Source organism: Dermacentor variabilis, chromosome 5 (assembly GCF_050947875.1).
Source record: "Dermacentor variabilis isolate Ectoservices chromosome 5, ASM5094787v1, whole genome shotgun sequence".
NCBI classification, from domain to species: Eukaryota; Metazoa; Arthropoda; class Arachnida; order Ixodida; family Ixodidae; genus Dermacentor; species Dermacentor variabilis.
The window spans coordinates 173,926,193-173,953,300 of NC_134572.1; the positions used below are offsets into that span (position 1 = coordinate 173,926,193).

General features: G+C 44.7%; 1 protein-coding gene across 1 annotated transcript in view; it reads right to left on the bottom strand.

The window, feature by feature from the left end:
* The window catches only part of LOC142583713 (ubiquitin carboxyl-terminal hydrolase 8-like), a 93,742-nt gene that overhangs the window by 6,189 nt on the left and 60,445 nt on the right, over positions 1 to 27,108 (bottom strand). Inside the window, exons 9-14 of the mRNA XM_075694201.1 lie at positions 24,947 to 25,191; positions 23,081 to 23,224; positions 15,120 to 15,314; positions 12,250 to 12,332; positions 8,450 to 8,595; positions 149 to 350 (exon numbers count right to left, since the gene is read on the bottom strand). Of these exons, the coding sequence (XP_075550316.1) occupies positions 149 to 350; positions 8,450 to 8,595; positions 12,250 to 12,332; positions 15,120 to 15,314; positions 23,081 to 23,224; positions 24,947 to 25,191 (1,015 nt within the window). The remainder of the gene's footprint in view (positions 1 to 148; positions 351 to 8,449; positions 8,596 to 12,249; positions 12,333 to 15,119; positions 15,315 to 23,080; positions 23,225 to 24,946; positions 25,192 to 27,108) is intronic.

Below are 27,108 nucleotides of genomic sequence, written 5' to 3' on the forward strand. Positions count from 1 at the left end.
AACACGAGCATGTCTGCATTGAAGGCAGGCCCGCTAGGGCCAAGGCCGTGTGGCCAAAGTGTTTCCTTTTATTTCGGTGACTGATTTGTAACAACCTAGTTCCTACGTCATGTGACAATAGACTGATGATGACTTCCAGGGAGCTCACCTCTGCGATGGCTTCAGAGTGCGATCAAACTGGGGTACTGCTGCGCTGGTGGCTGGGCCTGTGGACTCCGAGGTGGATTCCTCGGCAGCCATGGACAGGTTTGGGAAAGACCGAGATCGGGAGAGGTTGTTGTTGCTACGCATCGACACGCCCTGCGGCCTCTCCGCTGGAGTGGCAGCATTTGTTCCTTGGCTCTTCAGGTCTGTGTGCACAAGAGAGGTGCCATTAGCCGGAGAGCAAGGTGGTCTAGTTGGCTGAAACACATTATGCCTATTTTAACATGCAACAAGGGACAAGAGTATTGTGACAGCTAAAGGACAAGTGGTAACTCGCAACTGATGTGAGCTCTCACATTCGAGACTCTCGCTATGTAATGGGCAGTTGTTTTTTCATACGCTTTCATTTCCATGCGTTTATTATTTTTTAATTTAAATTCAGAATTGCAGTTAGTTTCCCCTAGGCTGTCCTTGGTATCATTGTTTGTTGACTTCTCATGACATGATTAATAAAAATTGGGCCCCTTGGTTTCCTTTCTTCTCGTTCATTAAATAGCAAGGGTCTCGAATTCGGCAGCTTTGATGCCTTCAGGTAGCATGTGTGGGTTTATTTACCAGTTGCATTCATCCAATAAGATCACGCACTCATGATACCTGCAGAAGAAAAGGATGTTCCACATCCGCATCCAAGGTTTATGAGTGGTGACTCTGACTAACACTGCCAGGTTTAGTCTGACATAAATACACCAGAAAGCTGACGGGATAATGGCACCGCGATAGCTCAGTTTGTAAGAGCATTGCACAAATAATTTGAAGATGTGGCTTCATATCCCACCTGCGGCCAGTTGTTTTTTCATCCGTTTTCATTTCCATGTACAGTCGAACCCAGTAATAACACTATTCAAGTGCCATGAAAATTCCATCGTTATAACCGGGTTGCATGAAAAAATCTAAATGGGGGAAGGCAGAGCTGCTAGAAAACTATAATGGTGGGGAAGGCCAATGCCCCTCCTCACCCCCTTCCTCCATCTGGCTACTGATTGTGCTCACTCGTTTAACTGCTTCCTGGGCTATTCCTTCCTGGGTTAGCTTCCTAAATAGATGGATAAACTGTCGTAATAATTTTTTTACAAATGTGTAATAAAATTTGCAAAACATATCTATGTTATAAATAGGTTTGACACAACTAAGGCTTCTGCTTATTTTTAATCGTTACATATTATTCTCCACTTTCATCAAGTGTTGCACCGACGGCGCAATCCCAGCAAGGGTGGTGGCCTCTCAACCTCATCTGAACCAATGACAAGGGGCCATGAGGAAGTGTATTGCTTGACAATACAGCCTCAGAGACGTGCGTGGCCACAGCGAAAGTGTGGCATACCTTGTGAGTGTCTGCAGGCAAACTCAGGAGTGCGCAGGTCCGAAAAACGAAGCAAGTGAGAAACTTGCAGTTCTCAATGGACCTTTTCAGATACACGCAACGCCGCACTTTCCCCTGGTGGCAGCGTTTGGTGAGAGGGTGGACCAGGGGGCCTGTGACCAATGCGAATGTGAAGGCCTCGTGCTAAGTTCTTGTTTTTCTTCTTTCCATAACAATCATCCTCATCAGCCTATTTTATGTCCACTGCAGGACGAAGGCCTCTTCCTGTGATCTCTAATTACCCCTATTCTGCGCCGACCGATTCCAACTAGCACCCGTGAATTTCCTAATTTCATTGCCCCACCTAATCTTCTGCCTTCCTTGACTGCACTTCCCTTCTCTTGGTACCCATTCTGTAACTCAAATTTTGCATAAAGATAGCACTTTATGGCCAGAATTGTTCAATTCAACACTTGCCATTGTTACTTGCTTAGTTTGTCAAGGACAAGCTGTGAAATTGTATGTGTCTGCACTTTTCAGATGCAGCCCTGATCAATTATTAGAAGCTAATCTCAATGTCAATGCTATGCCATATTGCAGACGGCGGAAGTAACATAGAATGTTTTATACGTCAATCACTGCAAGGGATGCAGGAGAAGGCAAAGTTGCACTTATCTTCACCAGCTAGGCAAGTAACTGAACTTTCAGTACTAAGGTTTTGCAGCGTAAAACAAACAGGGCATGAAGGAACACAGAATGATGAAGACAGGTGCTGACTTCCAACTGTTTCATGTTTATTCATGCTGCATTTACATTACACTGCGCAAACTTAGTACTGAAAGAAATGTACCAACCAGCCCGTGCGTGAATTTTTTTGAAGTAAGGGAAGTAAGTTTTATACTGAACAATGAGAACCCGAAATGCGACCTTGCTGCGAAACTTCACGAACATATTTTTCTATGATTTTAACACAGAAACACATACCCCTGTGCAGATGTATGAAAAGAGATTAGTCATGTTTCAGAGCAAGGTCAGATTGATAGTCTGGATCATTCAATATGAGACGTACCGTATTCACTCGAATTTAACATGCACTCTGTTCTTCGGCTAAAACGGGTCGAAAAGTTGCGTACCCATTAGAATACAGTACGACCCTAAATCTGCTTTACCATATTGTCACGTGGTGGTGACATTGAACAACACAGTAGCAATACTGCGAACGACAAAACTAACTTTTATTGGTCGAACCTGTGCCCACAAAACAGGCTACACTTATAGCACAACGATAGCGGCGAACACGCTTGGCGATCGTCGAAAATCTGATCAGCGGGTCAAGTGCGTCGGCTTTTATACAGCAGTCATCGAATCTTCCAGACTAACCGTTGGGACCCGCATGCCTTCCACAAAGTTCTACAACATTCGAGTCACGCGATGAAATCGGATAACACACGGTTTGGTGACAACAGACAGCGGATAGAAGCATCGATAACTTTCCAGAAACTTCGGATACATGCGGACACGTCCCGCGCTGTGCGATAACATTTGTTAGGCGGCGGAACGTGGTCGCCCGTTAAATATAAGTACACGTGTCAATATTGCCATCGGCATTTCAATATGGCCACCTCGTACGCACTTCAAGCCTAGCTGCCGCAGCTTCCTCCGTGGGCTGTAGCACGTTTGCTTAGGTTAGTCCACCGTCCGTCTTCCTGTTTTCTGCATTTGCTCTATCAGCATGAAAGTGCTGATGACTGCGAAGACATGCCGAGTTCATCATGATGCCGCAATTAAAAGGAAAGTGATCATGTGTGCAGAGATAAACGGGAATTGGGCTGCATCGCGGGCATTCGAAGTTCCCGAAATTTGCATGTGGGACTGGCGCAAACAGAAAAGGCATCCTACTCCAGTGGCTGCGCTGTACTCAGCAGCCGCTATCTTGAAAGCAATCTGCAATGGGGACAGAGTCTATGCGTCCAGGCAGCACGAAGCTCAATTCGCTCACTCCTGTTACTGCACTTCCTGACTACAGTGTTTTGATAGAAAGTTTCCGCCGTCATTGAGTGAAATGTGTTCATGTTTGCTTGTGCAGGTGCGACATCATGCTTGTTATTTAGTCAGTAAGCGAATCTTTATAAGTTTATACGGCTGATAAAACTACTATCCTTACTTTGCATAGCTGTCGACTAATTTGCTATTGCAATCGATGCTTCGCCTTTTGGGTGAAAGTGCAACTTTTTTTATTTATGGCAACTTTAGTGCATTGGGAGTAAACCTGTTTTTCCATATAAGAGAAAGTTGTGTTTCCGTACGAAAGAACGAGGTGCGCGGTACTGCAAAAGACTTTTCTTTTTTTAGGTCACGGCCAGTGGGTGTACGTTACAATCGAGGGCGCGTTACAATCAGGTAAGTACGGTACTTCCATTACCTGTCTAGTCTGGCAAGAAATTTGCCTTATTCTGCACCCCTCACACTGATTAACCTTAACGTAATATAACGAATAACCTTTAATAATATAATGAAACGAAATTCTTCATTATATCTCTATAGAATCTCATGGTGCAAACTATGAAAACTCATGGCCCAAAACATGCAGTAATGGATATAACTAAGTTATGAACATGATTTTGGCTCCCCCTTGAACTTTGCTATAACAATGTTTATCGGACATGACGAAGTACAGTCAAACCCGGCTATATCGAACTTGCAAAAAAATGCCGATCAGTTCGATATAGAGCATAATTCGATATAAGCCTGCTGAATAATTGGATGTCATAAAAGCACATACCATTTATAAAATCACTTTATTGATGAAATTAGCTTAGTTTCGCATGAAATAGTCCTGCATTTGTTTCTTCTTGGGCAATTTCGCTGCCTGCGACGCACGCACTTCTCCACATTGTCTAAGGAGTCGGGAGCAGCTGAGGCCGCAACCTTCCGCATTCGCGCAGAAGCACCGACTAGTGCGAGCGCACCAATCACTTCGGAGGATGTGGGCCAAGGACCGTCGTTGCTTTCCTCATTGTGCCCACTTTCACTTGTGCTCGGGACGATGTCAGCAATGTAGTCTTCGTTTTCGGGCTCTCCTGTGGTCGCGACACCATCATTTGCACTCACAAATGTCATCCACCATTGATTCGTCAACCGCTTCCGGAAATTCTGACAGCTCGCTCCGAACTTCGGAAACATCGGCAATGGCTTCGTCGCATTCATCAGAATTTAGTCATCACCGAGCACGTGAAATTCGGCATGGCTGAAGCAATTTCGGATGAACCACTCGCACACGGCCCTGCGTACACGTCGGGCGCCACGGACACCGGGTCGTGAGTTAGGCCGCTTTAGCCGTAATCCCCCCCTTCAAGATCGTGCTGAGAGTGCTCCTCGGAATCTTGTATGCTGCGGGGACAACTGACTTTTCACCACGTTCGATCCTATTTATGATTTCGAGCTTCACGACAAAAGGCGAATTCTGCCGCTTCATCACGGCAACACTGCGGGAGAAGGCCTACAAGGCGCACACACAATGAACCAGAAAGGCAGCGTGACAACTCGCACTTACGCCATCTTGCATGACGAGGGCACAAGTGCCTCTGATTGGCTGTCTGAGCAAGCACTGCGGGCGGGCCAGGATAATTTTTTGCAGGGGGGTGTCGACGGCTCGTCCCTGGCAGAGTGGTCACGGTAGGGAGAGCGGTTGGATGGAGCCGCGCCGTCGGGTTTCCCCGCGACCGCGAGCGACAGCCAACTTCTAGGGCACTTTTCCGCCGCTCGACGTACTATATGTCAGGAGTCACTGCTATTTTTGTTCGATGTAAACATAATTTTTGCTATATAGGCGGCGTGCACGCCGATGGCCGCGCCACTGGTGGCGGCCTTGCGCGGAACGCACGGGAGAGGAGCGAGCCGCGCGCCGTAGCACGCCGTAGTTTGTTGCGTCGCTGATAGTGCTTCTCCGTCTTGTTTGTGTTTTGAGAGCAAAATAGGCAACACCCTTCGCATGTGTGGGATGGCCAAAGCTTCCGAAGAATGTTGAAGAAGAATTGTTGCAGGGTGGGGGGCTCAAATACCGGCGAAAACGTGCCGGCGATAGGGTTCTAATTATTCCCCGCAAAGCCTCATCAGCAGGAGCAACGGTGGCAATGGATCGTCGCGTCGGCGCGAAATTTCTTGTTCTCATCCTTTCCTTCGTCGCTTCTTTTTTTTTATTTTTTGTTATTATTTTTTTACTCGATTGTAGTTAGACGCGTAAGCGACGAAGTCCTTCTGCAGTGCAGCATGTGGTTTAAAGGCATTTCGCTAAAGTTCAGAATGCCGTTTGCCACTTATATTGTTTTCCGCTTCTTTACCGCGTTGGGCTAGCTAGGCAGCACGACTGCATGAGCGCAGTGTGTTGTGGCCCGGTAAATCCTCGCACCAACTGTCGCGCGCTTCATGTTTTTACATCTATTTTATGCGTGGCTTCGCACATGTTTAACTGTTGCTAGTTGCTTCATGCATAACTCTTGATTCTTTTGAGCTGCGAGGTTTTCACCCTGCCTCGTTTGTAAAGGGTATAAATCACGCTGTGTCTTATCGGAATGACACCAAGCAAGTGCTTCTTTAACAGCTTTATTTATTTCGCCCGAGGGCATCTTAGATATTGTGTTTTTTTGGGAAATGTTTTAGAAAATAGGTAGCTCAGGGCGAGAATTGCTAATAGTTGCTGCATATGATATTTTGTTCCATTTTTCGCTGATACATTTTTCGCTGAATAGTTTGCGTCACGTTTGGTAAGTCATTACACCTTGATGCTGTCTGAGCAGACTTAACACGCCGAGTGATTTGTTTGTTTCACAACGTAGTCGCTTCTTGCAAGTGAATTTTTTACTCAACTAAATTATTTCTTATTATGCTTACGCCGCATAGGACTAAACCCGGCCTTGCCGCCAGCGCTGGATCTAATTTGACTGGCGCTGCTCTGCCTTTAAATATATCATGTGGCGCCTCTCTCTAGTAACATTTAAAAAAAGTACTGCAACGTTAGACTATAACTTTGTACGTTTCCAAGCAGCTCCCTTAGGGAATTTAAGATTGCAAAAACTGCAGCGCGAACGGCAGTTCATCGGCGGTACAGCGCTAACACGCGCTTTTATTAACCCGTGCGTTTGGTGGCTTCGTTGACTATAGTGTACGCGTTTCCATCAATAAATTCGCAATTATTCTTCTTCAGGAGACTTTCACTACACTTATTCGGCGGCGTCACATGTATTCATCGGCAGAAAAATCACGACATATGCAGACATCGCACCGTGCGGATTTGTTATCTAAGCCTGCACTAACGACGGGTGCTTATTATTGAGGTACAGAAGCAGCATTACGGCAAGGGTAGAATTAAAAAAAAACACGGTCGAGACATCGCATTAGTCAACAAAATTTGTCGGCTAGTTTACATGAGCTCCACTTCATGTAAATGGTCTTCATGGCGTTTGTCTGCGAGACGCACCTGGCGCGTGTGTGGACCATGTTGCCCCAAACACCGGTAACATCTTGTTCATACCCGCTCCCACAGAGGTCTGCGTCTTCCCTACAGCTGTCACCGCAGAAGAAGCAGTCTGGCGCCCGAACAAAGGACAAATCGCAGCCGCGAACTTCAGTCACCCTTGCTGCAAAGCGTTGTCGTCTGCTACTGCTCTCGCGCGTATTGTTGGAAGCGCCCGCTAGGTGGCTATCAGTGGCGCCTCTATAGGCGGTGCACGAGGCCTATATACGCATTGTAACTATACCGTGCCCAGAAATTGTTCGATATATAGAATAATTCGATGTAAACGGGTTCGATATACCGTATTTACACGATTGTAAGTCGACCCCTTTTTTAAAATTTGAAAGTCTGAAGTTGGGGGGTCGACTTACAATCGAAACCAAAACATGGCCTCGCCAAAAAAAGCGATACAAACAAGAGCTACAACGTAGTTACAATTTTATCTTTGCTCTATGGCCCTACCCATATCTTTTTGCTATCCCGCGTGTTTGTTCGCTTTTCGGAAGGGTTTTTCAACATTTTTTAGAGTCTTACAGTGCATGCAACACTTATAGGAGGGGGTGTCGATAGTTGATGGAAGCGCCGCTGTTCCCATTTGCGGCGGCACCCTCAGAACGAAGTGCGACGTGGTCATGAAACAAGCCCGGACCTTCGCCTTAATTTTAAGGTTCTGCTCCGCCGTGAGTACGAGTGGCTGGCGGCAGAAGACTGCGAAATTACGCCAACCGGACCTGTCAACAGAGCCTCCCTGACGGCTGCGTGTGGTTGGGTGCATTTGGCGTGGGCTGCTCTTCTGCAAGATGTCCTGGTGCGGTCGTTTGCCAAATTTGAAATTTCGCTGGACCACGACGCGCTGTGGGACCGCAGCAACTATGACGATGGCAGCACTAGTGAAGACGAATCCAGTGACCATGTCAGCTACTAATAAATTTTCGTTATCGAATGCGCCCTCGGTTTTTTTTTTTTTTTTCGGTCATGCGATATGGGGGGGTCGACTTACATTCGAGTCGACTTACAATCGTGTAAATACGGTAGTCGGGTTCAACCGTACATATAACACATTTCTCCCCGATATACCAGTGTCTAGCAAATATATGCTTATAACAAATATTGGATATAACAATGATATTTTCATGTCAAATTTGAGTTTGTTATAACCAGGTTTAAATTGAACTAAGCTGAGACAATTATACCTAGTTAGTTGCACTGCACATTAATTGACATAACTCTGCCAAAAGTGTCTATATAATGCATAAGTGGTCTCGCTGTGGATGCTTAGATACTGCAACGTGCACTTGACACTCAATGATAGCATCAGTGTGTATCAGCAGAAACTGCAGGAGGTTTTATCAGCCACCTGCTCGCATGTTGCTATCAAATAGAACTGACCTCCTGTACACCAACACTCCTCTGCGAGCAGCTGGGAGACTTACTGTTGCTGTTGGCTGCAGCGTTGGTGGCCGGCTTCAGTGTCCTTGGTGGAGATGGCACCGCTGCCTTGTCAGCGACAGTCTTGCCCGAGTCCTTCTGCACTTCCTCACGTTCTTGCTGTTCCTTGCGCTTGCGCTCCTCCCTGAGTCTGCCACCAAAGATGGTATAATGAGCCGAGGAAGACCACCACACCAACAGCTTCTCACTTTCTCTAACAGTTACCTTACTGAATATTGAGCCCCTCGAATGCACCCCGATTCTTTTTGTATGCTGTCAATATGCAGCAAAGTTAGCAGAACATAGGTACTGTATGCTTTCTAGGTGCTGCATGCATGATTGTGCATCAAAAGCAAAAGCAATGATTTAAATAATGATATTTAAAACCTTCTGCAAACATTTTAAAAAACACTCCCAATTTAATCTGTTCTGTAAGTTTGAATAATATGTACAAGTAAGGTGCTTTAGTCAAACGAGTTGGGAGGGTGTATAGGTGTTTGCTGCATTAGTATCCCACCACGTAGCAGGTTCCCTTCTTTCAGTGTTTTTCACAATGATCCACATGCAGTATATATTTCAAGTGGCTGGATGGGTGTTTTCCCAGTACATTAGATATAAAATTTGATTTACTCGCATAATGATTGCACTTTTTTGTAAAAAAAATTGACGAAAATTCAGGGGTGCGATCATTATGTGAGTTAAATTTTCCGCGAAGAGAAATAATTTTTTTTTTTCATTCCATATTTGCTGCGGGATGACAACAGGTCAATAAACAGGCGGCTGCTACTGTAACAGTGCAGGACACCAAAACAAAATTGGCGGCCGGCGGAGCAAGCCGAACGTGCCAAACGGGATTGTTTTTCTTTTTGTGAGCACATTAAATGCATTGAAACAGTTTCTTTCCTATCAGTAATGAATGATATCGTTAATATCGGAAAGCTTGCGGCAATAACGTAACCATGTCCACTTTGAGGGGAAAAAAACAGAGATATGGCACGCTTAGCTGCCAGTGACATAGCAACACATGGCGGGCATGCTGGCACGTTTCCGCTAAAGGTGGGTGAATATCTTAGCTGTGTTACAAGTATCAGCGTATGAATAGGGTACACTTCTAAAGAATCAGCGTAAACATTACTACTGTTATTGCCGCTCGCGATTTGTTGTGTGCCCCCGGGTGCAGACGAGAGGAATCAAAAGGCGCCTTTTTTGTTGTTGACAACAAACTTTATAAAGCCTACAAATAATAAAGCCAAGGCAAGTTTGGTTGTACCTCTCAATTTTTTTTTTTTTTTCGTGGAATTGCGGAAAGTGATGAAAGGAATGAAATGGGGCATCTGTTTAAGAATCTGTTTGGTGCGTGCAGACCGCTTGGTATGTCTTGAAGAGTAGCTGCCTAGCATTCGACAGCATTTGACAGATGGTAAGCACGATCATCATTAGCTAGACTTGGCACACAAGATATCGCTGTGGCAAGTTTGGGGTTCGATCATTACGCGGGAAAGAAAAAAAAGGGAATTTTGACGACAAAATTCAGGGGAGCGATCATTATGCAAGTATATAAGCAATACAGTGCAACTTCAGTAGTATGAACACCACATTAACAAGCTTTTCAGAAATCTTCTGCTGACAGCTTATAGTTTCAATGTAAAAATATTTCAGTACTATGAACTTCAGAGTACAGAACTTTTTAGAATAACGATCACTATTCAGTTTCTATATCACGTTTTCAGCACTACGAATTCATACTATTCTGAGATCATAGGATTCTTCGATTTCAGTGCATCCTTCACGGCAGCCGCAACTGTAGGCTGGCAGACGACAAGGCGCAGAAAGAACACGCCGCGGCACATGACCTGGACAGCGAAGGAGGAGAAACATTTTTTTCTGTTGTGGAGGCAACAATAAGTCAGGTTTCGGGAGTGCATGCTCAACCCAGGCAAGTGTCGCCTAGTGATGCAATCGCATCTTTTTCATCTTTCACCCTTCTTTCTGCATAGGCCCCTTCTTTTTTTCATGCTTCTTTTTGCGCACCTAACTGGCTACGTGCGCAGAGAAATTTAAATGATGCCACACGACCTTGCTTTCTGTTGTTTACACGGGCTTGTGCTTTGGAATAGTCCAGGTGTCTGCTTCTGCGAGACAGTTGCGGTATCCCTGGCAAGGAGCGTAAAAAAAGACACAAATAACAGGAAACATTGCGCTTTGGAGGCATCACAGTTTCCTGTTCTTCAGTTGTCTTCCTGGGTGTCAGCGTCTCTTTTGTACGCGTCACCTTTACCACTATACGGTGCTTCGGCGGTGTGTGGCAGCAGAATCTACGGAAAATACCACGAGCACAGGCCGGGAGCTCACTGTGAGGCTGTCGTGGAAAGTTAATATGAAGACAACTCATGGGTTGATGAGTGGAATGGTTAATTTTTGAGCTTTCACTATAATGACCTTTCAGGTTATTGAACAACTTTCTGCAGTCCCCTGAAGTTCGTTATATCAAGATTTCACTGTATGAAGCATTTCTGTAGAGAGTTCTCACATGGAGTCCACATTCTTAAAGGGCCCCTCACCAGGCCCCATGGCAAAATTTGGTTATACACTGGAAGTTGTTATACATCCTCTGGGGAGTGTTCTGCGGGAAGGATTTTTCAAACTGGCTCATTAATAGCAGAGAAAGAAACATTTCAGTGCCGCGGACCCAAGATTTCAGGAGGTGGGCTCCACTGCCAAGAGAGACTCTCTACTCGCCCCATCTAGCCTCGGCAAGCGAAATCCCTTCCCTGCGTTCTTCCACACCGCACCTCGAGGATCGCGTGACGCAGACGCCAGGGGCCCCGCCTTCACTTTTTTTTTTCTCCTCACTTTTTTTCGCAGCGCAGCGCACTTCCGCTGACAGTGTCGTGCGCGAGCTGTTGCATTTGTATTGTTTCACGCAGTGCACGAGGACACCTGACTAGTGGTATAAGTCGGTGCTACACGAATACTGAGGCAGACACAAGCTGATCGCAGAGCATGATCGAACGCTGGAACACGGTACAAAATGGCATAGTTTCGGTGTCTGCGCACAACTGCATGACATGGGGAACAAGCAGACGACACGGAAGTACATCTCTCTTGCGGTGCGAAGTCAAACAGGAACATGCAGACATTCGGTTTCTGTGTTTCATTATTTCTCTAAACTGTATTTCGTCTATTCAAGCAACAGATTACACAAATAACAGATGTTGGTTTGAATAATTCTCGAAGTCACGTGTCACCACGAGCAACTTCAGAGCACAAACATGTGTACGCAGGTGCACTAGCACGTGTACACCATCCTCCGGCTTGGAGTATGGCGGACGCGAGGAGAAGGGAAAACGGCGTTCGGTTTGAAATTTCACATCTTTCTGTGGCGCACAGCAATGTAATACTTTGCAGACACGATCATTATGGCACATTGTATACTCTGCACTTGTCAGCTCAAAATGGCCAGACCTGGTGAGGGGCCCTGCTTGACAAAACTCACTGAAGAAATAAAAGTTTTCATTCTGTTCTGCGGCAGTGTGTTTTTCACGATTCTGGAAATAAAAAAGAATGTGGTGAAGCTAAATTTTCAAAGGAGGGAATTATATGGTGCTAGGAGGGCGCACGGTTTTAGTTCGCAGCTTTATCTGAGAACTAAAACTTCACAACAGTACTTACTGGTGATTTCTCTTTCAATATGATTCAATAATAATACTGCCATGCTTAACTTGTGGGTGTCAGAGCACATGACTATTTTCTCATGCATGAAAGCAAAAGTCAGCACAAACATTCAGGGATAAAGCAAACATACTTGTGAACCTCCTTGTCGGCTCTCCTCTGCTCTTCGTTCAGCTGTATGATGCGTACCAGTTCCTTGTCCTTTTCCTTCAACTTCTGCGGATCACAAGAAAGAAAATAGAGATACTGTGTTGATTACCAGTTGCAGCTGCTCTCATAAGGCGTAGATTGTTTGAGTGCCAACATCAATCAGGCCGGCACCACCAAGTGCAGCAGAGCAAGACGACCTAAGCTTTTACATAGTTCCCATTAACCACAGTGTAAGATCCCACGCGAGATGAACGCAGCTACGTGGTTGTGGCTCGCTCTTCTTATACTCTGTTTCAAGGGACACTAAAGAGAAATATTAAGAGAAGCTAGATTGAAGGATTACGCTTCTGTAATAATGAATTCACCATTCTTAGCAAGAACAGAGCATTTGTAACTGAGAAAATGACGAAAATAAAAAAGTTGGAGTGGCACCTCCCCTTGTGGACTATGGTACCTCTCATATAGTAATGAAAAAACTTCTATTTTATATTATTCAACCACAGCTGCATGTTAGAGGTGAAAGTTATTTACATAAATTTTGACAGGACAAAACATATGCAGCAGGCCAGCGTTATTGCTCCGCATTACCGTCTGTTGCATTCACTGTTCTAGTTTTTATTGGCCGTGCTGACCGCGCCATTTGTGGATATGTGTGACTCAGGCACGCAGGTTATCACAGGCTTCACGCACGATATAGAATGAGGAGCGTCATTTCATCTGTAGCATTGCTGCAGCTTGACTTGACCTGCGGCATCACTGCTGGTTGACAACCTTTTTGAGACGAAAAAGCCAATTGCGGAAATATTGGCCCGCAGAAAACGGTGATATATTTCTAGATAGATAACCTAAGATAATCTATCGATCCAAGTAAACTTGGTATTTTCTTTTAGAGTGCCTTTCAGTAGTTGCTCACAGCACAGCAAAAGCTACAAGGCCTGTGAGCACAGATTCTTGTGCAATGAGATGTGGTGCCATAGTTGGGAACTCGTTGCTCGACTAAATGGCCTTGTCAAGTGGTCTCGTCAGCAGCTGCTTACTTAGAAGCTTCCCTGCAGGTCACAAGCGCGATTTATTACGTGACTTTACTACGCTTTTTTAATAAAATATTTAATGAAGTTCTATAACACTGAAAGAGGGTTCTCCACTAGTCCCGAGAGAAAATATGGAAAGAACAAAAGAAATAAATGCAATGCTGCTGTATAAACATTAACTTGCATTTGAAAAGTACCAACAATAAATTACTTTGAAATTAATAAATTCACGTTTGTGGTTGGCGCAGACACAGCACTGCAAAAAGCTCTCTCCTGGGTAGTGCTTTGTCGAGACGAAAATGATGTCAGCAGACTCGCCTGTGCAGCATCATTCTAAGCTGCTGTTTCACGCGAAAGGAAGGAAGCAGCTGGCGTTGGAGCGCGCTCGAAACTACGTGGAAGGAGTGCAGTGAGGGTGCAAGCACGAACTCTGTAATTACGAGAACGGATGCACCTATGGATGTCAGCGAGCGTACCCTATGCAAGTGGATGCTACACGAAGGCCTGAGAGACGGCAACACTATCTCGTGCAATGTTACATGCTGCTGGCAGAGTGCTCCTTCTGAATCCTCCGATTCCCCTGTCTATGCAACCCTCCTACTCCTCTGTGTCGGGGAAGTATATCGAAGGCACACACCCTTTCAGTGTCAAAGTAAATTTCCTACCACTGCTATTACAACAGCTGATCTCGCTGCGCAGTTTCACAGTGTCCATAGATGCTGCCGCTGCTTGTGCTGCAGCGGTCTCCACTAGGACATGACAAGGCGAAGAAGGACACATTTAAGACGTGTTCACCCTCCTAATGGGATGAGGGTGCCCGTAGCTTCCCCAGTTCTAAGAGGAACTAATGAAACAAGGTATAGGGACAGTCCCCATGCAGGCGGGGTTGCAGCACCATGACCTCAGCTTTCATCGCCGCAGCCATGCAAGCTTCTAGCTGACCCCAAACATGGAGCTGGTGTATCACAATGTGAGCAACAGAAATTATGGATTACTGGTTTTAAAAAATGCGTGTATGTGTTGTTGTCTATTTAAGTAAGACAAACATATGCAATGTAACTTTCCTTTTATAATCACTAGGTCACTCACTAGTTTAGGACTAGTACACATTGCATTACATTTACATTTGATATAGACCACACAGTAATACGCTGGCCTTTACCACACAAAAAATTCACAGATCATTACGACACTCCCTAATGCGAAATTTCAGCGCAGCTCTATACGTGTTCATTTTGCAATATATTGGCTGGAGTGGACAATCTGTCTCATGCGGCAAGTTGCAAATGGAGGTAAATTTGGTGCAACTATTTCGCTAATCTGGAGATCATGACAGCAAGTGCATGGGTGACGCAAGGGCGTGATTCACAGCAGCTGTTGGTGCCAGAGCTCCCACACGGCACGCGCTGTGCCGCACTACGCTTTATCACCCTTTCACTACACTCTCCTCCTCTGCTTTCCTGCTCGCATTTTTTATCCCCCGCTGCACTCCGCATTCGCTTTTTCATCTTTCGTTGTGCTCGTTTGCTCAGTTACGCCCCTGCCACTCACTGCAGGAACGGGCACCTAAGAAATGCACCCTAAAACAGTCACAGAACTCCCTTTAAGCATATGAGGCCAGTGACAGTGCTGTGAAGCTGTTCGAATATTCGAATTATCAGTGTCCAAATAATCCCTCGATCACTGTACTTGCTGTGTTATTGAGTCCCGCCTTTCGGCTACTTTCTCTATAGCCCGTTCTAGCAGAAACACCACCTTTGTCAATCCTTGGCAAACTGACATTTCTGCTCAAGAATGGACCTTCATGCAACAGTGTACCCACCTGTTCATATTGCTCATTGCTCCGGGTGAGGTCAGTGACCTTCTGCTCGACCTTGGCACGCTCCTTCTCCAGCTGTCGGATGTGCGCCTGCAGGGCCTCCTCTCGCTCCTGGACGGAGCGCCGAAGCTCCTCTTCCGCCTCGCGTGCTTTCCGTTCCCGCAGCAGCTCAAACTCCTTCTCTGAGGCCAACTGGTCCTGGTTGTAGAAAGAAGAGTTGACAACGTTGCATTGTAGTGACGGCGAAGATCCATGCCGTACTAAAACTGTGAGTCACTAAACCAACTCTTCGTGGGCGAACTTGTGCACAGAAATAACAAGTGAAATAGCAGACAAAGCATAAAAAAATGCAGAAAAAGAGAAATAACAGACAAAGCACAATGGTGGTGGCAAGCACAGTCATCAGTCATCAAGGTTTATTATCTACAGCTCAAGTATTTCAACTATTTATATGTGACTCATTGTGCATTCCAGCATAATTGCTGATGTTCAAGTCTGTTCCAGAATGTACACCACTGTTACAGTAAACTTCTGTCAATTCCACTCCACTTAATTCGATTTTTCGGTTCATTAGAACTCGGCTGAGGGTCCTGGCCGGCATCAATTCACTTCTATGTGCCCAAGCTTTCGTAATTTTGATCCTAAAACTGACCTTCACCGTATAATTCAAACTTGACCAGTCAGCACGCATGCGCCTGACCCTTATGGTGACCCCAATAGCGACCCCTCTGGTGGCAGCGTCTGTCTCAGTGAAGCTTATGAGACAACAAATGTGTTGAACACACATCCTTTTCCCATTGAAGAAGCCTATTTTCTGTATTCCCTAGGAATATTTTCAAGCAATAACGGTAGCTCATAATTTCCGATTACATTATTTACATGAGTCTAACACGTGCCTTTCTTTTTCTACGATACTAGACCGCAAATGCCTGTGCAGTGCAATCGGATACTATATCAAACCTGCCTTTGCAGTATTCGTGAGCTTTACAGGACTACACAAGTGATTTGCGGCAAAGCTGACTAGAAAACCGGCCGCCATTGCGCAACACATATTATACCCGTGTCCATTTTCCTTGCTAAAAACTCGGATGCCCGTTAGATTTCTACTTTAAGAGCTTTAATGTAATTTCTACGTTAGTTTCCTACTTTGGACACACAGAAAGTGCGCACGCATCTCATTTGGGGGCGTGTTAGAATCTGGAAAACACTGCCGAATGAATCAGTGGTGTGTTCTGACATTTTTTCCGCATCTTGTTTTATATGACCAGCCGGATAATTTGATCGATTTCGCCTGCTCTGTCAAGGTCGAATTAATTGAAGTCGACTATATTCGCTTTGCATATGTTTGATTATGCACGATCCTTTTGCTATAGAATTGGTGACAAAATTCAGAAAATTCCGATAAATGTAAGTGTGTCTTGCATGGAGCGATAACTTTGTAAATGAGGTCAGTGGGTGAAAAAAATCACCAAAAATGTAAACAATGCTTGCAAGTCAATGATGATGGAACACCATGCCACTTCCTAGCCCCATTTGGATCGGCAGCACCTCAAATTGGGCTTGTTAATTGTTCGTCACTTACAGGGGAAGACCATATCAATATGATGAGGACAACGTAGCAGCCTCAAAGAAAATTGAGGATGCTAAAACTGCATGTGTGGGCAATAAATGCATAAGCTTTTCTCTGTATGTTTATGTGAAAAAGAGCTGACATTTTTAGAAAACGCCAGCAATGGGCATCAGTGACATGAATAGGCGAGCAGTATCTATGCCTGGCCTTTCTTATCTTGTTGTGATGATTGGCATAAAAACCCATCCACCCGCAAGTTAAAAATTTGTTAAAAGATATAGTGCTGTGTGTGCATTTTTTGTGCTTCACTTTGTCATTATATTCCTACACTATTTCCCTGTAATCTACGAGGGTTGCCATAGTATTAGGAAGACAGCACAATTAGGTGACTCGTTGCATGGGGCAGACTTTAAGAGTAGCTATGGAAGCTGCACTATTACTCATTATCATGTCATGGGATTGCACTTGTTTATCTGCCCACACCTGAGTAAAGAGGTGGTAAACCGGTAAAGTGAACATGTTCAGTGTTCCAGCAGTTGTCAGTTAGAGCATATCATACCAGCATGCCTGGCTATTCCTGCGGTAGGTGACATAGCAGTGGCAAGAACTAACAGCGCCAACATTCTGAAGAGCATGGACGCCGAAACATCAAATGTAAGACATAGCGAGTACAGTCGACTTCTGTTAATTCGATCCTGACCAGACTGACGAATTATCCAGCGAAGGTCAATTTGTGGATTGAAATGATGAAAGATTGGGCACACAAGAATGCATTGGCATCGGCCGGGATCTTCAGTCAGAATCGTGTTAACCAAAAAATCAAATTAACCAGAGTAGAATCAACGGAAGTCTACTGTACGACAGCTTGGCGACAGTGTAGATGTTGATCCTTCCTTTCCCTTGAATGATGCAAAAGGACATAAGCTTCTCCTCCTGACCTTTGGATCAAAGCCAACTGATACACTAAAACAGGTATTGTGCACTCAGGCAGGTAGGACCATTTACAAGGGGTGTGCGAATACTGAATGGTAGATTTCAAATCGTATAAAGAAAAAGAAAAGCCAAATATTGAATCGAATATCGATTATCATAAAATTTTAAAGGAAATTTAATGCCTACAAATTGTGGGCAAGCAAATATGGTGCTACACATGCTTGAGAGTTTTCTATCACTGCAAAACAAGAATGTAGTGAGCTACACATAAGTATATATATAGTACAGTCTACCTTTATTAAAAGGAACACCAAACTAGTATGCCAGTACTGATAATAGCTTAGTTCCAGTATATGAAGGTCTGGAAAATATGAAAAGCGAAGCCTTTCATTGTAAATATTGCCGGCTTTCATGACTTATCCTGTGGCCTGGCTGTTCCGCCACTGGGTTCCTAGCAGTGCAAACAGATGGCACTCACCTCCGTGTACGTCACCTACTGAGACCCGTAGGTGACGTACATTTTCCAGAAGTGCTTTGATTTAAAGTGGACGGAAGCATCAACTGGTCAGCAGTTGAGATACGCAAGAGACATTTAGAGTATTGGTGGAAAAAAAGCAGGAAAGGGATTGTTACGACTGGATCCGTTACAGGCATAGGTAGCAATACAAGGTAGACAGAGAAGCTTTGCGGAAAATAAGAAAAGACTCAAGCTGGCAAGGTGACTATTTGTCACCACCCCACTTCAAAGGGGATGCCAATAAATAATCATCATCATCTGCGGCAGCAACGCTGCCGGGCAGGCGGGGGAAAGAAAGAAAGTTGCAGTTTTGCCCAAAAGGTATCGCACCAATTGCAACAGCAAATTAATAGATGGCTGTACGAAGTAAGGATAGTAGTTTTATCGGCCGTATAAACTTGTAAACATTCACTTACTAACTAAATTAACAATGATATAATGTTCAACAACACCTGCAGATGGGCTAGATGGTGCATTGCAGATCGACGAAAATAAGCGCACAGGAAGACACACACGAACAGCCGAGAAAGACACTGTGCACTTATTTTCCGCCTATTTGCAATGATATAATGTGTAAGCGGTAAGTTAGAAAGATGGGCGAGTTGGAAAGGATGCATACTAATCAGCATGTAAACAACGGAAGACAGAGTTAGAAGAACACAGGAATGCAACTGAACGAGGACGTAGAAAGGAACTGACACAGAGAGACAGCGCTGGCTCTAAGTGTCTGCTTTTCTACGTCCTCGTTCAGTTCAGAAAGGTGAAAGCCTTTCTAAGATCATGGCGAAGTTTGTGTCAGCAGAGCTGACCGCCGCAGTGTCCACCGAAGCGTCATCACGCCATATGAACACAGATTAATGACGGATTAAAGAATGAAAAATGATTGATAGTGACAGTTAGTGAATGCTAATGTTATAATAGAGATTGGTAGAGGTTAATAACAACTAATAATGACTAATAATAACTACTGATGACTTGCAATGACTACTATTAACTCCGAAATGACCAATATGTCTAACAACGGCTTGCAATGACCCCAATTGATTAGAAATGACTAAAAATGTCTAGTAATGAGTAGTAATGACTAAAATGACTACTAGTGAGTGTAATGACTACTAATGACTGCAAAATGACCAATATGTCTAATGACGGCTTGTAATGACCACAATTGATTACAAATGACTAAAAATGCTTACTAGTGAGCAGTAATGACTAATAATGACTGAAATGACTTGTACTGTCTAATAATGACTATTAAATGACCAATATGTCTAACGACAATTTGTAATGACTACAACTGATTAGAAATTACTAGTGTGTTACTAGTGTGTTGGGATCAATTTCGCCCAAACATGCTGATGACCAAATCAATCTCCCTAATTAAAGGTAGCTTAAGCTTCTTGCAGATGTCTTCTCGCAGACATGTTCTCTGGCTACTGTTGTCTAAAACACCACAAATGTAACAACAGTATGCTGAAGTCGTCAACCAGGCATGGAACGTCTGAAGGAGAATCTCCGTAGTGGGTTGAGGCTGTGTGCTGTTCAATGCAACATGCAAGGTAACATTTGGTGTCTTTTTCAATGGTGCGTAAATTGAGCTACTGGTAACGTCAGCGTTGCACATTGTGGAAACATGACGATGCTTGCATGTGGTACACTGGATCCTATGACGGAAGTCGCGCAGGAGGTGTCCCTTTGTCGTGCTCTTTAAGCATAAGCTTCAACCATCTTTGCTGAGCATACTACGTTTGTCTTCAAGACTAACTTCACAAATGCACTAGTCGGTCCTGTGGTCCTTGGCTGAACAAAAGAAGAGTGGTTCTTCTGAGACTTGTGTCTTGTTGTAGAGAACCCTTGCAGCAGTAGTCAACGACATATTGAAGCTCTTACTGTGTTGAAGACGTCTCTCTTTCATCCACGGTGTCCTAGTCTCAGTGCACTTTTCTTTACATTCGACTTCTACCTGAAGAAATTTCAGTAGGCGCTCTAACTCCTGTTCAGATGAGTGCTCACTATTCCGCGTGCCTGCAGATGGTGTAGTGGACTTGATGCTCTCACGGTTGTAATACGGTAAAAGCTTGTTAATTCACAATGTGTTAATTTGGAATTTCAGATAATTCGAAGTAGCCACCGCGGTCTGTCCAACAACATATTGAAAACAATATGTAATGCACCCGGCTAATTCACACTGAAATCTGTACCACTACCGATAATTCCAACTCCGCGCCATCGTGCATGGGGAGAGTGCTAGTGTGCAGGAGCACTTTGGCGACGCTGGCGTGGCCGCACAGCTTTGCTCTTTCCATCGGCAGCCCTTTGTTTAGGCCTGACTGGAAAGAGACACGCTTGCACCTGGCCAGGCATGGCCAATGCCTCTGTTGCAGGTCAGTTCTCTTCCTCTCTCAAGACCTTCAAGATAAAGATGCAGACACGGCACAACATGCATTTTTTCTTTTTTTTCATGTTACATCTTGGAGGCTATGCTCTTTCTCTATGAAGTGTTCTGTCGAGAAGCGGCACCAGGTAATGTCTGAAACATGGGTGCCGTGACGTTTATCAGCGCTCACAGTACCAAAAAGCACAGGCTTTGAGATTCGTGGCTATTACTCAAAGTAAAGCATCCCTGGGATACATCTTTGAATGCCACCTATATGTACAGTGGAACTTGGCAGCGTGCAGCCGGTGCAGCTACTGAAGTACAAGGGAGTAGAACGTAGCAGCAGGTTGTGGTGCGTTTTGCAAGGGCATTTTAGATCGCAGATCTTGTTCCTGCAGCAAGTTTAGGCGGCGCAAAGGCGCGTTTATAGTCTGGCGTTTTCGGGGTGCGTCGCTTACGGCCAGTCACGCCACGCTGCTTGCACTGCGCCAGCCGAAATGCCGTTCCCTCTAGACTTTGACATGTGCGCTGTCGGCTGCTGTCTTTGGAGCATGTGCAGAACGATCCCCAGCCCACGTGCCACTTTGAACGGTTCTCTGCGACCGTGGGCGAATCGGCATAAGTACCCTTTTTTCTCCGCAACATGCATTGTGTGTCGGCCCAGTCGACGCGACGAGCGCGCAGATGAAGCAAGAGCCATCTCGTCATCAGTCACGCCGGACCGCGTTGGCTGAATCCGGTTATGTTGGCTATGCCAGTACTTCCAACTATAAACATTGTTGTTTTCGCCAACGTGACGTAGCATGTGCGCACACGCACTCATGCTACATCGGACTATATAGGCGCCTTAACCGAATGATTTCTTTAGCTGACTTTGATTCATTAGAATTTTTTATAATTTGAATTATTGTAACATTCATACGAAATTCGAATTAATGAGCTTTTACTGTAGTTCACTGCCATATCTTGAGGTATAGCTTCCAGGAGTATTTCACATAGCATTGAAACGTATGATGAAGCGCTAACCCCAAGGTTTGTGAGCCCTCTTCAGTTGAGTTGTATCTCGTCGAACAACTTCCGCAAGGCTGAAACGCTGCTCAAAGGTGTCAGCGATCCAAGCATTCGTAGGTTTTTCATGAGCTTATGCTCCATCGACTTGCAGTTTCCATAGCGCTATTCCAATATTCCAAGTGCATCACTGTAGCCTTGATTCCACCACTTGAATTACAATGACTGCTTGAGTAGCAGCTCCTTCAAGCAGAGAGCCCAGGTAATGGAAGCGATTCATGTCAGACAGTCTTGGGTTCTTGTGAACAGAATGCAGAAACACATCTCAGAATGGTTGCCATCATGGGTGGTCATTCCGTCGAAATGCACAAGTTCTAACTTTGGTAACCTGGTGCCAAACTCACGTTGTGAATCTGTAGTGTTCATTGAGAAAGCGGCCTGTTGGTTCCTGTCAGATCTAGTCGGTGACTGATTTATTGGAGGTGAGGAGGAAACCTTGAGCACATCAATACTGTGCTCGAGCAAGGATAAAGCGTTGGTAGCAGCGTCTTTATGTTCCATGAAGGAATCACAATCTGCTGTGGCTTGCTCGTCAGTCACGAATCCTTTCAACTCGACGTAGAACATGGACAGCTCATCGCCGACTTCATCGCCTTAACTGGCTATGCAGGAAACGAAGGGCAGAAAGGTCAAAGTGTCCGGATCGAATTATCTCACTCACCTTGTTAATGATCCTCGCACTTTGTGCTCAGCGAGAAGTCCGCTTGTTCTTGATGTGCTCCATGACGACCTGGCCGCAGATGTCTCTCCCAGACGAAGCCGCAAGTTGCAAAGGCATTGGCTGGCTTCCCAGGCCGTTCGGCACCAAAATACGATGTGGGAAAAGACACTCTGGACGGTTTATGGGCACAGAGCGCTAAGCTGTCCAAAACATGGCGAACTCAACATAACAGGCCAAACATCCGCATTCCGCCAGTCGCAAGCCCATCTTCTTCCTCATCCTCTTCGACGCGCTGCACGAGCCTAATTTCCAGAAGTCCTTACTGCACTGAAAGCCATATGCAAGGTGTATGCAGAAGTATGCCCGCTATGCTCTGCCGATTATTTTGCCGAGCTCGAGTTGGCGTAAACTTGAGACTGTAAGGTATTGGCCATGTTGTAAGCCATGTAGTATCAGTGCAGTGTGGCATCATTCTCCAACACCAGGCGGGGCCAGCGAGGCAATACACCAGCAATGTGATTTCTCTGCTTTCGATTATGCTGGAGGGACTGCTTAGTCATCATACACAAAGAAATAGTATGTGAGTGGCGCGCAAGTTTACTGCTATGTAAGAGTTAGAAAAAGAAAGTGTCGGAAAAGTTGTAGGAAAGGGCATGCAGCCTTTTAAGGGCAACTGTATACCTCAGCTGCATGCACAGAATTAGTACGTCTCAAATGCTCATCACAGTCTAGTGAATGGTCAAGTTTATTTACCCTGTTTCAGAAGTATTGCAGGCCCCTTTAGGAGACAGAAAGATGAAACCAAGGGTGGAAGAGGTCAACCCAAGCATCACTGTACCTTTGTGAGGTCGAGAAGCCTCTGCTTCAGGTTCTCCGTCTGACGAATGCCCTCAAGGGACGTGGCCTCCGATTCGCCAGAGTCGGAATCCTGGCTGAGACCCCTGAACGGACCACCAGGCAGGGGTTTCGATGCATGATCAGCCTGCAGACCGACAACATTCTCGCTGGAGCGTGCTGCATTTGATTGCTACGACTAATCACCCATTAACCATCCTACTTACTACCCTTTCTTTGCCTTCCAAAACTTTGAAATTTTAAATTTTATTCTATCACACAGGAAATACAGTTGAGCGCTGTTATAACAAAATCACATTGAACATACCTTTGTTAAATCCAATATTCATTATAAATGTATATTCAATACATTCTGATATCGGCGAGACACATTTTAGCTTTCAAATCGAGAGTGTGATGGAATCCCATTGAGTTGGGATGGAACATGATGAAATAAAACAAGACACTGGCCACAAAGCATTTATCGTATATAGTTGCATAATGAATGCACTCTTTTCCGGCAAAAGTGAAGCAAACTTGGGGGTGCATTCATTACACAGAGTAAATTTTACGGGAACCTGTTGAAACTGAAAAAAATTGAAAAATCAGACATTATTGGTGTTAAAAATGCATTAAATTACTTGCCTTCGCCATAAAAATATGTCTACTATTTGCAAACTATGACAGCTGTTTTATTGCACTTCGCTCTGTGTCAGAATCACCAGACTTGAGTCCAGGTTGCCAGCCACTTTGTCCACATTGTGGTTCCACACTAAGGCCAGCAACTATGCAATCTCCCATTATGTCAGTATAATGTTGCTGTTGCAAAGAGCAGTTGCATGTTGCTTACTCTCTTGAGTCTGCAAGCTGCCTTTGTGCAGGCACTGGGGCCAAGCATGTGGTAAGGACAGGCTGAGCGTTATAGACCGCAATAAACATTAACCTCTTCTTATTGCCTGCTTACCGCCAGTGTTCTCTCATCATGGCTTTGCTGTCAGCCCCTCCATCATCAAACTCACATGCCAACACGGCAACGGGCATCGAGATTAAGTGTGCTTGCTATAAACACATGTGCGAGAGTAAAGGTTCCAGTCTCCCAAAAAAACTACAGCACGGTCGTTAGATCATGGGACTGCACAGAACCAAGCCGAGGGTGCGATTATTAAGCGAGTAAGCTCATTGCACGAGTACAGTAGAACCTTGTCCCCATATGTTTTCTAAAAAGAAATGCGAGAAAAGGCATACTAATTATGAAAACATACAATCCTGAGTCACTAAATACTTGACAGACTCAAGTGACAGACTCGAGTGCCTTAATTAACTGTGCCTTAATTAACACCAAAGGTTGGGGGTTTGACTCTCACCAAAGGTTGTGGGTTTGAGTGTCTTAATTACCTATAGCTTAATTAAATAATTGTGCTTTCATTAAATTCACTTTAACACTAAAGGCCTAGGGTTCGAACCCCACCAAAGGTCATGGGTTCAAGTGCCATAATTAACTTCACTGTAATTAACGCCAAAGGTCGTGGGTTCGACTCCCACCAAAGGTCGAGGGTTCGTAACCTTTTTGGACCATCGTTTGGTCAAACTAACAATGCCGGATTCACTGCTTCATGAGCCATTTAATGCTCTCGCATTAATAAATGCTGTCACACAGGTAATAAGCTCTGCTGCACAATACCACAGCCAGCACATCCAGGAACACCACTACAGCACTTCTGGAACAGACTATAATGAAGGCAGTGCTGAGGTCAAACCGAGTGTGAACATAGCCTCGTCACTTGTAGAAACATGTCAGACTCGCTAAGCTTAAGGCTTGGCAACTCTCTTTGCCAGTGCTCAGCCTTTCCTGGACGAGTTCGTTTCTCACCTGAAGGAACACACCACCCTTGGTTCCTATGGAGTCTGGCACATTGACACTGCTGCCATTGGCCATCTTGGTGCCCACGCTATGCGGCAAAGGGCCATTCGAGAGGCTGGGCTTTTTGCTGCGGTCCACAAGCGGCATAGTGGCAGTAACTGGGTTGGAGGCCGGACCAGAGGGCTTCGCTTGTTGAGCCATGCTCCTCACAGCCTCTTCAAAAAGGTTGTCCGGATCGGGAAAGTAGACGGTATCTGGATGCAGAGAAAAAGAAATGGCTTGTAGTTTGACAATGCAATGCTCAATAAAGCTCATTGGCACGTCTTGGTAAGTCTTAATTGGTACATATTGCAAATATAAAAGCTCATGCCACAACCCTTTCTCAGCAAGGGTAACGTCTCCCAAGCAGATTCCAAAAGCATTCTCCAAGCAAGTGCCACTCTCTTAATGAAAACAGTGACACAATTATCTGCATAGGGTTCAATCATATTGTGGCAGATGGACCGCACTAAGTCATAATTATATTGCATTCTGTTCACACTAATTTAACAAAAGTTGCCACCACAGCAGGGACAATTACTCTGTTCTCATAGGTATGCCTTCAAAAATATGCACAAAAGACACACTGGGGGTCATGATCCAACAACATGATCCTGCAACAAGTGTCGAAGTGCAATACTCTAAAAACAGCATGGCTAGATAACAGCCGGAGCTGGCCATGCCGTACAATTGCATTTCATTCATCAGATGTCTGATTTGATTAACGTTTTAATCTCACAGCATTCAATAGTTTCAAAAGGGGCCCATTTATTTTAAACACTTTGTTTAAGTTTAATGCCAGATAACATAAATGACGAATAAATGTGTAAAAATATTTAGTTCACAGTTTTATCTCACAGAAGCATGTGCTACAATTTCTCCCAGTTGCAGCTGCTGCCACTGGTTCCAGACATGTTAAAACCTCATTACATTCAACGACCGATTATTTAAACATGCTTGATTATTCGGACAGCTCCGCCGCACTGCCACTGACCTTACAGGTTTAATATCTATGGGGCTAGACTAAGGACGATTAATATTTCGGACACCTTACAGTGTGTCGTGCAATGATTTGGACTCCAACTACACGACCGTGTGCTATTACAATGTGGCCATTGAGTCAAGCAGAAATAGCAATATTTTAGTTGTGAGACATTGCCAGCATGGTCATTGGCTATGTTGCTGCCACTCTGTGAAACCAAAACTAGCGAACCCTAGTCGATCTAGTAGCCACCGATGAGAATTCAGTGCATGTGTTCACTGTAGTTTTGGCTATCTGTATCGACAACATGACAATGGTTGAGATACGGGCTGCAATTTTGCACTCTTATCCCGTATACGCCACTCTTATCATCCACTCTTCATGGCTCGCTGATCCCTTTGATAATTTGTGCAGAACATTGCTCTGACCACTGACAAAGCGTGAAAAGTATGAAAAGGTATAGTATCAAATCATTGCTAGAAAATCACGGCCACGGAAGTGTGTGTGCATGCAGCAACATGCAGTGATAAACTTGGGCTGCATTCTTGGTTGACCCCTTTCGAAAGATGCATTCCTTTGTGCAATATACCACGTGACTACCATCAGAGGCATCAACAGGTGGCAGCGCTTCCGCATTGTGATAAGGTAGCATGCTTGGCACTGTACCGAGAATGCCGTCGCTCCTAGACACCGATGCGTCTTGCCTATAGTCATACAAAATTGAAGGTAGCTTCGAAAGCGACAATCTGAGAATATGGCATGCCTTTTTTAGCCATTTGTTGAATAAAGTCACTTATTCTTGGGAAAAATCCAGTATTTTGGATTCTGACGTTTTGGTGGTAACCGTTGAGTCTGAATTATCGGTCGGTGACAGTATAAGCATTGATATAACTAACTAATGGCTACAATGAGTAATAATGATTCCCCCTGAAATGCCCATTTCAAGGGCATCTTGAGAAAACTGTCATTAAGGGGGGACACTGCTGCTGAAATAATGTTCATCCTCTTTTTCGTCAATATTAATGAAACTTTCGAGTCTTATTAAGATTTTTGGGCTGACTTCTAATATGTAATTAGCTTTGTTGTAGGTCAATTAGTTTCTACGATACTTAAAACTTCACTTCCATCGTTCAAAGCCACAATGGAAAAT